Here is a 13,736-nt window from a genome sequence, read left to right as displayed (position 1 = left end):
TTCTTCCAGTCTAGTATACTGTACTTGCTGCTCACATTATGGATAAATGTTATTTGCATTTTGCTTTGTTGATGTTTACAATTTTGTTCACAACAAAAACCTGGTTCTTCATGACTAGCCATCCTGGCTCTTGCTCCCATTATTCTGTTTTCATATTTCATGTTTCATTAAGTTCAACATAAAATTCAGTAACTTTGTCAGCTTTGGCACAACAGAAGCATTTTCATCTCTCAACTCAAAATGTTGAGGAAACCACACTCCCTCCTAGGATTGCAGCATATCATTTAAGTTGAGATCAATGTTCCCATTATGCTGCACAAAACCATAGCTGTGCTTTATCTTGGAAGATAACACGAAGGCCTTGTTTCAGGTTAAATACCACATTATCCATTCATGCAAAAAAAAATTAACGTAACACACGTTTAAAATTAACTGACCATTATATAACAAAACAATTTGACAATAATAATGAGGCTTTAATGCAGTACTGAGGAAGAGTTGCATTGTTGAAGGTATTGTTTCTCGGAAGTATCGACTTTCACACTTATTTGCAAGCTCAGATGGATTCTTTGATGCAGCTAGTATTTTGAAGCTTTATTTTTGTTCCTTTCCATGCCATTACACAATCTACTGAGCCATTTCCACACACTTTTGTTGTTTTACTGTTATTTCACTACCTGGTGGGATTAATTTTCATATAGCATCTGTAAATTTTCACCAGTCTTTTAAAAAAAATCTGTAGGCTATTAAATTAGCAGTCCTCTAAAGGATTTCCAACTCTCAATTTTCACCCTGTTCTGACAAAGGTTACATCTGAAATATTAACTTACCAGTTTTCAGCAGATGCGAAATGACTGCCAAGTATTCCTAATATTTTTTAAAAATTTGTTAATATTCTCCATATGGCCTCTTCATCTTGTTCAGTTTTACAAAAATGTCTTCGAGTTTTTGGTTCTGATGAAGGGTCTATGTCTGAACATTTAACATGTTCTCCTTTATTGCATACTGGTCTTCCAATATTTTGTTTTAAACTCACTACAATTGTGATGAAGAAACATTGCCCACGATCAAAGCAGAAGTGGCACTTGGAAAACAAAACTCAGCAAAATTCAAGAAATTTCATGCAGATATCTGGAAATACACTGCTCCAGAAGAGCAAGTTTTATAGGATGCAATATTGGATAACGAGGGTAAAATATTTTTATTAGCCTGACTGCCCTAGATGTAATTCCACTGCACACTACCTGCCATATTGGAACCTTAAATGTTCATTTCTAATCTGAAAAATGGGTGGTGTGACCAAATTTCTTGTTATTTTGGTTCAGGTGGTCTAAGCATCTACAGTTTACAACCGCCAATAGTTATGGAAGACAGTTATATATTGATCATGTTAAGGAACGTGAATTTAGAGGCCTGAAACTAATAATCTAAGGGACTAATTAAAATCCGAATGGCAGTTTGACAGTTTGAATTCACTTCTTAAAAAAAAAGCTGCAAATAAAGAACTGACATCAGTGCAAGTAAAACGTGACTGGTTGATTAATATCACTTCAGAAATGAAACTTGTCATTGTCCCATGGTTGGGCCAATATATGACTCTAATTTTCTGAGGAACGGTCACCGGACCCGAAACGTTAACCTTGTTTTTTTTCTTCACAGATGCTGCCAGACCTGCTGAGCTTTTCCAGCAACTTTGTTTTTGTTCCTGATTCACAGAATCCGCAGTTCTTTTGGTTCTTACTCCAATGTCACACCTGTTTAGTTGACTCTTTGCAAGTCATTCAGTTGCATAAGTTAACTTACAGCTGCCTTGTCTGGGAAAATAGGGAAGGATGATAAATCCAAATCTTGCCAGCAATGCACATATTCCAGAAATGGCCTTTTTTTAAAAGAAGAAAACATTTGGAATATTGCTCATCTATGTATACGTAAATGTTTTCTTTACCTCCACACTTTGGGCCTGTTAGTATTTGTTCTTATATTTATGAACTGTGAGGAGAATAATGTTTAAGTTGAAAAGGACATAGGCATACTGGTGGAATGTACGAACAAGTAGCAGATTAGATTAAATGCACAGACATGTGACGTAGTTTATTGTGGTAGCAAGCGCACAGAGACGCAATATAAAGTAAAGAAAATAATTCTGATGTTGGTGCAAGCACAGAGGGATTAGAGGCACAAATCATTAAAAAGGGAGAAAAGCAGGTTGAGAGCCTGGTTAATACAGCATACAGGTCTTGGGTTATGTAAATAGGGTCATGGAGTAGAAAAGTAAGGAAGCTACGATAAAACTGTATAAAAACACTAAATCAGCTTCACCTGGATTACTGTGTCCAGTTCTGGGCATCACGCTTCAGATATGAAAATATCAAAGAGGGTGAACAGAGATTCTGAGAATAGTTCTGTGGTGTGAGAAACTTCAGTTACATGGGGAGAGCAAAGAAGTTGGGATAGTTCTTCTTGATAAAGAATAGAGGTGTTCAAAATCATGAGAGGTCTGGACAGAGTTGATATGGAAAATCTCTTCCCATAGATTGAGAACCAGAGGAAACTGATTTATAAGGCGCTTGGCAAAGGAAGTAACAGCAACATGAGAAGTTACTTATTTCTACACAACAAGTGGTAAGGATTTGGATTTCAATGTCTGATAATATAGTGGAGGCAAATTCAATCATGGCTTTCCAAACAGATTTAAATAATAATCTGGAGGGACAAAACAAAAATCAGGACTCCAGGGACAACGTAGGGCAAATGGAACTACGCAAGTTCCTCTTGCAGTGAACTGGCATGGAATTGACAGGCCAATATGCCCTAATTATATCCATGGTTAAACAGTGCAACAAATGAAGCAAATGTATTTTAGCATTATTACTTCACTCGATATTATAATACTGCCCCCTACAGTTGTAAAAATGGGAACAACTACAAGTTTCCTGTGGGAGAATATAACAGAAATCATGCCATGGCTACAATTTTCCCTCCCTAGAATTGAGCAGAAGGGCAAATGATCGGGCACATTGACTATGGAGAGATATTTGACTCATTCTTGTCATCTCAGCTATGAGGTGTTGAGTGAGAAGGCCCATTAGGGACCTTCTCAGCTCATCAGCAATTAGGGCCCTTAAATAGTCAATTGACAACCACATCAGAGCCTCAATGCGCCACTAAACTAGTTACTTGCTTTCCTGACAGGCAAGAGAAGTGATCTGTTTCCTACACCATTGCAACTTGCCTGCTGTGTTTTGGAATGGGGTGGGTGAGGAGGTAGGTTGGCTCAATTTACCTCGATCTGGAGGGGAGGGAGGGGGCGGTGGTTACAGCAGTGAAGCTGGGAGTCACCCCTTGTCTTGCTTCAGACCCTCTGGCTTTTCGATCAGCGAACCAGAAAGAAAGGCTATGAGCACATGTACTTAAACATTCGATTTGCAGGAGGAGCAAGCACTTGGCCCCTCCAGCCTGTTCTGCCATTCAACAAAATCATGGTTGATCTGGTATTTCAACTTTCTTGCCTACCCACGATAACATTTCACCCCCTTGCTTGTCAAGAAACTACCTATCCCTGTGTTAAAAATATTAAAAGGCTTTATTTGTTTCTTTTGAGGAAGAGAGTTCAAAGACACACAACCATACGTGAAAAAAATGGGTGACATCTTTTTTTTAAAAAGGGTGACCCCAATTCTGGATTCTCCCACAAGTGGAAACAACCTTTTCACGTGTCTTTGTTGATACTCCTCAGGATCCTATTCATTTCAATCAAGTCACCTCTTACTCTTCTAAACTCCAACAGATACAAGTCAAATCTATTCAACATTTCCTCTGAAGACAACTCATCCGTTCCAGGTATTAATCTGGCAAACTTTCTCTGAATTGCCTCCAATACATTTACCTTCTTCCTTAAATAAGGAGACCTATGCTATGAACAGTAATCCAGATGTTCGCCTACCAATGCCTGGCATAGTTGACGCATTACCTCCCTACTTTCATATTCAATTCTCGTTGTAATACATTAAAATGTACCATGTATGAGCTTTACAAAAAATTATATGACCAGCAAGCCAGCTGGGGAGATAATTGCTAAGGTTTTTCTTGACTTGCCTGTTACCACCAGCACAGAGAGAGCTATTTAGTGAGATGGAGACAGAGATTTAGCGAGAGTGAGACAAACAGGCCAAAATCAGATTCACTCAGAGGAAGAGACCGAACAGTACAGATGTTTATATGTTCCTATTAACAGTCTAAAGGAGTCAAGTCCGGGCAGAATCCCTGAGGTGCTTAGAAGTTAGTGAGAAGAAAGCTCGAAGTACAAGGCAGTGGAAGTGCCAGAGAGGAAGACATCCTACAAGGTTACTAAAAATATGAGTAATATGTGAGCTGAGTTAGCAGCTTCTTATAAGGATCCTGGGCAAAGACATTGGTTAAAGAAAACAATATTGAGTGAAGGTGCAAAATGTTGCCCAAAGGGAATGGATTCTCGCCTGACAACTGAGTAAGAAGCTTTAGTATGGACATGGGATGATTCTTCAATGTTTGAATGACTGTAACAATATTACTGGGGTAAAAGTTTATTTTTTGATATTTATATATGGTATAATGCTGTTTGTGGCCTTCTTTCATGCAATAAACTTTTATGTTCTTTTGTTAAAGTAAAACGGCAGCCTTGCATATGTTCAGTGACTGAATGCCATGACAAACAAAAATGAAAAATAAAAGTTACAGACTATCAAGCCAGGTTTTAGACTGTGATCTGACTTGTCCAGTGTTACCACAAGCTGGGATCATAACAACAGCTAGGTCCGTCTGGTTTTTGGAGCTCCTGAACTCTCTCATTATTTAGATAATATACTTCATTTTAGATTCTTCCTGTCAAAATTGATAATTTCACACATTCCCATATTATACTCCATTTGTCAGATATTTACCACGTGCCCTATCTAAATCCCATCGTAGTCTCCTTATGTCCTCTTCCCAAAATTATATTCCTACCTATCTTTGTGTCATCAGCTAATTTAGCAGCCAGACCCATCTGTTCCTTCATCCAATGCCATTTATATTAAATGCAACAGCTGAAATCCCAGTGATAATCCTTACACTTGTTACATCTTGCCAATTAGATAATTACCTCCTTATGTTTACTCTATTTCCTGTTAGCTAGCCAATTTTATTTATATCTATGTCAATATGTTATTTCTAATACTATAGGCTTTCATATTATGCAATAATCTTTGATTATTTGATATGGCACCTTATTAAATGTCTTCTGGAAGACTAAGTACGGAACATCCACCAGTTCTCCTTTACCCATTGCACAAGTTACATCTTCAAAGAATTCCAATAAATTGGCTAAACATGATTTCCATTTCACAAAACCATGTTGATTCCACCTGATTATTTAAACTTCTAAGTACCTGCTATAATGTCTTTAATAATAGCCTCTAACATCTTCCCAGGACAGATATTAAGTTTGTAGTTTTCTGTTTTCTGTCTCCCTCCCATCTTGAATACAGGAGTTACATTTGCTATTTTCAAATTTCTTGTAACCTTCCCAGAATCTGGGAAATGTTAGAAAATTACAAATCAACAGATCAAATATTTGACTTGATACTTCTAAGATGAAGTCCATCAAAACCCAGGAGGTGTCAGCCCATGGCCCAAGCAATTTGTTCAGTACCACTTCCCTAATGATTGTGATTTTCTAGAGTTCCTCCTCCCTTCCATTTTCTGATTTACAGCTATTTCTGGATTGTTACTTTAATTCTCTAATTTGAAGATTGATGCAAAATTCCTGTCACTGTCTAGTAATCCTGAGGTTTAGGCTAATGCTCTGGGGACAGGTGTTCAAATCTTATCATATGGCTGGTCGCATTGCAATTCAGTTAATATATCTGGAATTAAAAGCTAGTCTCAGAGATGGTGCCATGAAATGATCGTTGATTTTTGTAAAAACCATCTGGTTCATACATCCACTGTAGGGAAGGAAAGCTTTATCTGGTCTGGCCTACTTGTGACTCCAGAGCAACAGTAATGTGAGTGACACTTGACTGCCCTCTAAGATGGCCTAGCAAGCCACACAGTTCAAGGCCAGTGCAGACAACCAATGCTGTCCTTGCCACTGATGCCTATAGACCATGAAAAGATTAGGAACAAAAGATTTGTTTAATTTATCAGCCATTCCTTATTTTCCATTACTCATTCCCCAGGCTTTCTTCCTAAAGGACCAACGTTCGCTTTGTTCACTCTTTTGTTTTTTGTTAAAATATCAATCGAAACTTGTAACATTTTTATATTTCCAGTTGCCTTTCATATTCTAATTTTTCGCTAATTATTAAACATTTTAGTCATTCTTTCATTTTGTTTTATACACTGTCCAACGTTCTGACGTGCCACTGAACTTTGCACAATTGTACACCAAGTCAGGTATAATCTTTAACCTTTTTAATTGACCACAGAAGGTGGGTCTTCCCCTTAGATATATTCCAATGAGGAAGAAGTATTCCAAAATATTCACCTAACTGTTTGCACTGCATCTCTACTGACCTATCCTTTAACCCACCCTCTCGCCACTAAATCCTATGAAACTAGGCTTCTAGTGATGATCTCGAGGATCCAGCAGCTGTTCCTCTCTAATTGGCTGATGGCTTCTGGCAAGGTGGGACTTCAGCTTCAAAGTGAGTGATTCACCAAGTAGCTCACCAGTCAACTAGCTGATTGGAGCTTGATTCAGTGAGCTCTCTCATTGATGGGGACAGTGTTAATTGCTACTGAGCGTGTCAGTCCCTATACTTAGGTGCTGTAGAATCAAATCTCGGCCACAATGTCATAGATAGTAGACAAAGAGTAAGTAGTTTGATAGACAGTGAATGATTAAGTATTCCAAGATTATTCTTGGTATACAATTGTAAACAGTGCAGTTATGCAACATAACACATTAACTATACAAAGAACAATATTCCACTTGTAGTCACTTGAATAGCTGAACAACAAAAAAATTCTAAGCAACAGAAATAACAATAATAAGGACATATACAGTGGCTTTCCTGTAGAAAAACATTTCAAGGTACTTCCTGAATTCAAAGGGAAAAAAAGGTTTCTGAGGTATGAAAGCAATGTTGGTCAGAGAAGTTATGCTTAAGGAAGGTTTAAAGAAGGAGATACAGAGAAAGTGATGTTTAGTTAAGGACCTCCAGAACAAGATGTCCAGACACTGAAACATATTTATTTGATAACAAGAAAGAGTTAGAAAAACGCTGGGGAAGGGAAATTTTCAAAATCCATCTTTACAAGCAACATCTCAGTCAACCCTTCGAACTTTTCCTTTGACTCATTGTCCGATTTTTCTTTCAACTTCCTCAAGTGCCTTGCAGATTTTTGTATGATAATGGCCCTGTATTAGTGAAAACTGTTTTTGTGGATAGCAATAGTTAATTAGCTCAAACTGCGCCACAGTCAACTACCTATAATTTGCTTCCTTGGTAAATATATAGTAGCTATAGCATTAACTACATCAACATACCTGGGCAACATCAATAAATTTACGGTGCTTTTCCAGGAGTACTTTGGCTTCCTGTGCATCATCTCCTAGTCTGATATGAGTTTTCAGGAGGGCATCCAATAGTTCATTTAGCCATTCAACTGCCTTTTATATATGAAGGAAGAAAAAACACTTTTAATTGAAATATAAGTGCATCACATTCCAAATTCAAGTTTGAAATCCTCTAAGTTTGCAGGAACATGCCACTTTGTTATTTTAAATTCTGTGTTTAAACAGTTCAATGATTTACCTGTGCTGCATCTTCTTCACATTTAAATAGCTGCACCATCTGAAGCATTTTCAGTCTCCGGACATCCACCATATCTTCACATCTGCAAAACCCAGAAGCACATAAAGAAAAGGTAAGGGTCTATGATTACTTAATGAATACTTTGTCTCCTTTTCAAAGTCGAATCAGTAAACTCCAATTGTGGAGTTAACATAAACTTCTCAAAAAAATCAGTTCTTATACATAAACCTCACTGAAGAAATTCTATGTTGGGAGCACAACAAATACCCAGCAATTTAGACTATATGAAATAATTAATAACTTGGATTTGAAAAAGGCTACACCATTATAAAACCTTAAATTAACTATTATAAGTCGGTTGCAAGGAATGTTTATGTGGTATCCTGAATACATAACTAATTCAGCAATTAATTAAAGAATACAAAATATTTTTTAGGAAATTTAATTACACCACTACTGACTTTAAGCTTGGTATTATTAATGAAATCATTTAATCCAATCACTTACTCTTCATTTCAGAAATTAGTTTAGCAGCGCAATATGTCTATCAACACCCAACAAGCTCCTAAGCGATATCCTTCCTTCATTCATCTTTAGTCTCTGCACTGAGCGATTCCTCACAACATATAGGAACAGGTGTAGGTCATACAGTTCTTCGACCAAATACATTGCTTTCTATGAATCGTGGTTGATCTAAATCTCAATTTTGTTTCATTTATTTAGAAATGTAGCTGCTGTTGGTTAGACCAGCATATGTACCCCATTCCCATTGGTCTTGAAAAGGTGGTGCTAAGCTGCCTTCTTGAACCACTACAGTCCATGTGGTGGAGGGGCAGCCAAGGTTTTGTTAGGAAGAGAGTTCCGAAATTTTGACCCAGTGATTGTGAAGGAATGATGATATAGCTTCAATTCAGGATGACGTGTGACTTTGAGGTTAACTTGCTCCCATGTATGTGTTGTCTTTGACATTTTAAGTAGTAGAGGTCATTGCTATGGAAGGTGCTATCTAAAGCACACTTGTCAAGTAGATGAAGTGAGTTTTGCTGGCAGTATATACTGCTGGCATTTTGGACCGAATTCTACCAGATATCAGCTACATGTTAATTTCGGGGAGCTTCATAGAGGGTTCATCTCCATGCACCCCAGCGGGTTTTCTCAAGCTATTCTCCACAGCTCTCCTCATTAGCTATACACCACACCTCTAGAGCACCCTGCTCATGCTATCTTCTGCTCAACAATGGCAGAAGCACTCAACATTACTGGGACCTCCCAGGATTACTGGCAACAGCACCACTTTAAAGCTTAACTGTGCCCAGATCAAATGCTGCCAACCAGGAGCTGGTCCTCACAAAGCAAGAAGTGGAGGAGAACAAAAAGGAAAGACTTTTGTAGGGACACAGGTGGCATGGCCTGACGCTTCACCACAGATACATTACCTGTCATTTTAACTGCAGCTATAAGAACGGAGATATTCATGTTACCCACAGTCCTTGGCATCATCTCATCTCAGCTCAGCAGGCTGTATAATCAAGTGCTATTCTTTCTCTAGTGCACAGTGTAGCCTAATATCTTCTCATTGTTCAATGTGGGAGCATCATATACTAAAAATCCTTCAAATGATTGAGAATATTCACTTTTAGAAAGCAAAGAATAAAACTAAACAAAAGCTGCATTTACTTTTGGGAGCTGCTCACCTTTTGATCAACAACAAATTTACAGTCAATGAGTGGTCACTGCATTCAGCTCAAATCTATTCAACCTGGGTATCAGTTACATCTTGTCTGTTTTATTGCACCTGCGCTGCACCACCCTATAACACAGAAGGTGATAGTCTTCCTACTCAATATCCTTACTTTCCTCCTCAGAAGACTGCTCTTTCTCTCCCTGCTCTTAAGTGTCCAACAAATCCCCTTTTGCCTGATCCAGTTGTGCCAAACACATCAGGTTAGGATTATAGAGCATACCCTGTTTGGATTGTATGGCAGGGACCCTGGCCCCTCAATCAATCGAAGCATAAGAACATCATTGTCAGCAGACCTTTCTTATGCACCATGATGGCTCTGGTTGAAGAATGGGCTGCACTGTTTTTATGCTGAACTTTGTCTAACACATTTATCACCCATATTTCTAGAGAGATCATGGAGGATTCTGGTGAGACTTGTTGCAACTTTATAGAGCATTGGTTAGGCCACATATGAAATACTGTGCGTAGTTCTGGTCACCACATTAACAGAAGGATGTGATTGCACTGGAGAAGGTGCAAGGAAGATTCATGAGGTTGATGCCTAGGATGTAAGTCTCAGTTATGAGAACAGACCGGACAGGTTGGGTCTGTTTTCGCTGGATCAGGGGAGGCTGAATGGGGAACTGATTGAGGTATACAAAATTTGAGAGGCACAGATAAGGTGGTTCATGAGAGTTGTTTTCCCCATGGCAGATGTGTCTAAACCAGACGGTATATGTTTAAGGTGAGGAGTAAGTGGTTTGGATGGGTTCTAAGGAAAACGTTATTCATCCAGAGGCTGGCAGAAACATGAAATCTGCTACCTGACAGGGTGGTGGATGCAGGTACTCTTGCAATTTTTAAGAACCTCCAGGACAAGCATTTAAAATGCAGGGCATAGTAGGACCAAGTGCAGGTAAATGGGGTTAGTATAGTTTTGTGTTTGTTGGTTGGCATAAAATGGTGGGCTGAAGGGCCTGCTTCTAAGCTGTGTGACTCTACGATTCTAAGGAGGGCCATGGAATGCTTCCACATGGACATCTGACATTTTGAAAATACAGTAGGAGTTTGTAAGTGTTGTATGATTACTGATACCTTACTTCCCCTCCTTCAACTTTCACATTATCCAAGAAATACAGCACTGCATATAACTGCACGTTGGTGAATACTTACAGTTCAAAGTTAAAGGAAAGCAGCTCCATGCCCTTTTGCAGCCCATGGGATCTTGGACTGCCTTTATGAATGGTGCCCCAGAAGTGCACTTTTAAGCTTGCCTATGATAATTTCTGCCTCATAGAAATAACTATGATCAATCTGTAATGACCAATGACACGGTCAAAATTGCTTGTGACCAGGATTTGTATCCCACAACATGCATCTCACATACAGGGTACTACGATTACAAATGATTTCAACCTCTGCAGTGCAAGTGCTGGTTAACCCAATTAGCTCTTGAAGGGTTCATTTCACTCGCAAGTAAAGCCAGTATGCTCAGACAGAAATAAAACACTTATTCTGCCCAGTCTTTATGTGGTCATAGCCATTTTCTAATTCTATTGTGGATTTATGATTTGCATGAGCATGTAAGGCCATGCAGGTTGTACTTGGCACAGTGAGTTGCAACCTCAACTGATCGGCCCATTCAAACCTCCATGTTCCTTTCTTCCTTGGGCCCTCATCGAGCCCATCAGTACACAAGCTGCACACGTTCTCACATACCTCTTTCATTCATCTTCCAACGTTATCCCCCGAGCTCTGAGCCTAAACCTAGTCTTGCCAACCATTGCGCTGCACTGTGCCCCACCAAACCCAGATTTGTAGAGACCATGTCCTTCCACCACAGTAACCCATGTCTGCCAAAGCACCATTATCTGTACTCCTTCACAAATATTGTCCCATCTGCATCCTGGCATGCCACCTCAAAGTCCCAGAATGTACTTCCCCAACTTCCCTTCCTCACCAGTTGTCCCTTCGATAATCCTCTTCAAATTTCCTCGACCTGACTGCTATGACAAATCCGGGCCTGACCAAAATTTCTTCTGAGCTGTGAGAATGCACCATGCATGTTGATTGGCTTGCCAACAGGTTAACTTCTGGCTTCAGAAGTCGATGCTCTGCATGGACTTCATACGACCACATGCTGCAAAAAGGAGAGCATTGCTCCTGAATGAAATAGATGAACAGCCCTGACTGATAAAGGCCAGTCAGTCTCTGACTGATCTACGAACCTTCCAGTTCTGAATGAGCAAACAAACACTAAAAGGCAAGACAAAGCAGAGATGGTGAGTTCATCCAAGTGGGTGCAAAGTGAGTGAGTGCTGAGATAGCAATTGAGGGGTCCTGATATGCATGCTGGTTTAATTCATGAAATTCATGAAAAATTAATGATTCTGGAATTGAAATCTGAAATTTTCCCAAGAATAGATTATTTTGCCCCTTGAGCCTGCTCTGCCATTGAATTTGATCATGGCTGTTTTTCCACGTCAACATCATTTTCTCATGCTATCCATATTGCTAATTTTTCTTGACAATCTATTGTCATGAATATACTCAATGTTTGAGTCTCCAAAGTCCTCTGGGGTACAGAATTCTAAAGATTCACCACTTGCTAAATGAAGAAATTTCTACTTATCCCAGTCCTAAATGTTTTAACTCTTATTCTAATACTGTATGCCCAAGACCTAGACTCCCTTGCCAGTGAAACATCATCCCTGCACATACTCGAGCAAGTCCTTTAAGAGTTTTGCGTGCTTCAACGAGAGCACCACTTATCCTTATAAACTCTGGGAGAATTAAAGCACAGCCTTCTTAATCCTTCCTCATAGGATAATCCAACCATCCTACAGATCAATTTGATGAGCTTTTTGCACTCCTTTTATGGGCAGTACATCCTGCCTGGATAAGGAGAGCAGACCAGTACAGAATACTTAAGGTGCAGTCTCACTAAGACGCTTTATAATTGCAACAACTTTTTACCGAAGTACTCTTGCAAAAAAGGCCAAATTACGAAACCTGATAACTGGTGACAAAAAGCTTGACTAAAGAGATATGCATTACAGAATGTCTTAACAGGAGACAGGAAGAAAGGCAGTTGTTAGGTGAGGGAATTCCAGAGCTCAAGGTTTTAAAGCTACATCTGTTTGCATCTCTCACTACCCTTACTCCCTTACACACATTTTGGACACATATCCTTTGTAATTTTTAAAATATTTATTCATTTTTGGGATGTGGACGTCGCTGGCTGGTCAGCATTTATTGCCCATCCTTAATTGCCCTTGAGAAGGTTGTGGTGAGCTGCCTTCTTGAACTGCTGCAGTACTAATCCAGAGAAAACTCTGTCCCCACATTACTTACAATTGCACTTTCAAGCAGCCAACTGCCTGATATTTGACCCTTCTGTAACACTTCCGAAGCTGTCAACCTGCTCAACTAGTGTTTGATATCCTTGTTTGCAGTTAGATCTTCAGTCTCCCCAAATATCGCCATTTCCCCTAGTATGTCCTCCATCTTCACTCTCTCATGTCTAAAAACATAAACAGTCATTTGGTAGTACAGAACCTGACTATTACTAATAAAAAAAAGCACATTTTGTAAAGATTTTGGCCTTGCACCGTGGGGACAACTTGCAGGAACAACTACTAGGAAGAAAAATATAGTGGGCTGGACTTTCCAAGGAAAAGCAATCTCATGCAGATTGCCACTCTGCCCCTTCTTGTTCACCAAAGCAGACAGTTCTGTATTTCTGGCAGGAGATTCCAGTCAAGATTCCTTCAATAATGTGGAGCTGTACTTCCATTCTGAGAATGCAGAACTGTTGAGGAAGGCAAATCACACCTCCTTTCACAGCAGTCAGCTGTCATTCTGAAATTTAAAGACCCAGAACCACAGAAAGCCACTTTGACAGCTGCTGTCAAACATGAAGCACACAAGTTAAGTGTGATATTAGGGCACTAGGAGGGTCAGGTGCCAGGTAAGTAGGGATTAGTGTGCCAGGTGGGTAGGATGCCAAGCACATGGAGGTAGTTTGCCTGGGGTCAGTGTGCTAATGGGTAGGGATAGGATGCCAGACGGATAGGACATTAGGTGCAAGGTGGCCAGATTAGGTGACACAATGTTTAAGATAGGTCAGGGAAGGTGGGAGAAATTGGGTCTGGTGGAGGGTGAGTGCAGGACTGGCAGTGGCAAAGGAAACTGGGGAGAGGCAGGTCAGGTCCTGAGCTGGAGAAAGGGGTGGG

General features: G+C 39.6%; 1 protein-coding gene across 2 annotated transcripts in view; it reads right to left on the bottom strand.

Annotated features, from left to right (window-relative positions):
- The window catches only part of sestd1 (SEC14 and spectrin domains 1), a 136,782-nt gene that overhangs the window by 5,580 nt on the left and 117,466 nt on the right, over positions 1-13,736 (bottom strand). For both annotated transcript variants that reach the window (XM_048599507.1, XM_048599508.1), the window contains 2 exons: positions 7,779-7,860; positions 7,511-7,633 (listed from right to left, as the gene is read on the bottom strand). In XM_048599507.1, coding sequence (XP_048455464.1) covers positions 7,511-7,633; positions 7,779-7,860 — 205 coding nt within the window. The remainder of the gene's footprint in view (positions 1-7,510; positions 7,634-7,778; positions 7,861-13,736) is intronic.

Source organism: Rhincodon typus, chromosome 7 (genome assembly GCF_021869965.1).
Source record: "Rhincodon typus isolate 14 chromosome 7, sRhiTyp1.1, whole genome shotgun sequence".
NCBI lineage: Eukaryota > Metazoa > Chordata > Chondrichthyes > Orectolobiformes > Rhincodontidae > Rhincodon > Rhincodon typus.
This window is presented reverse-complemented; position numbering and strand designations above follow the sequence as displayed.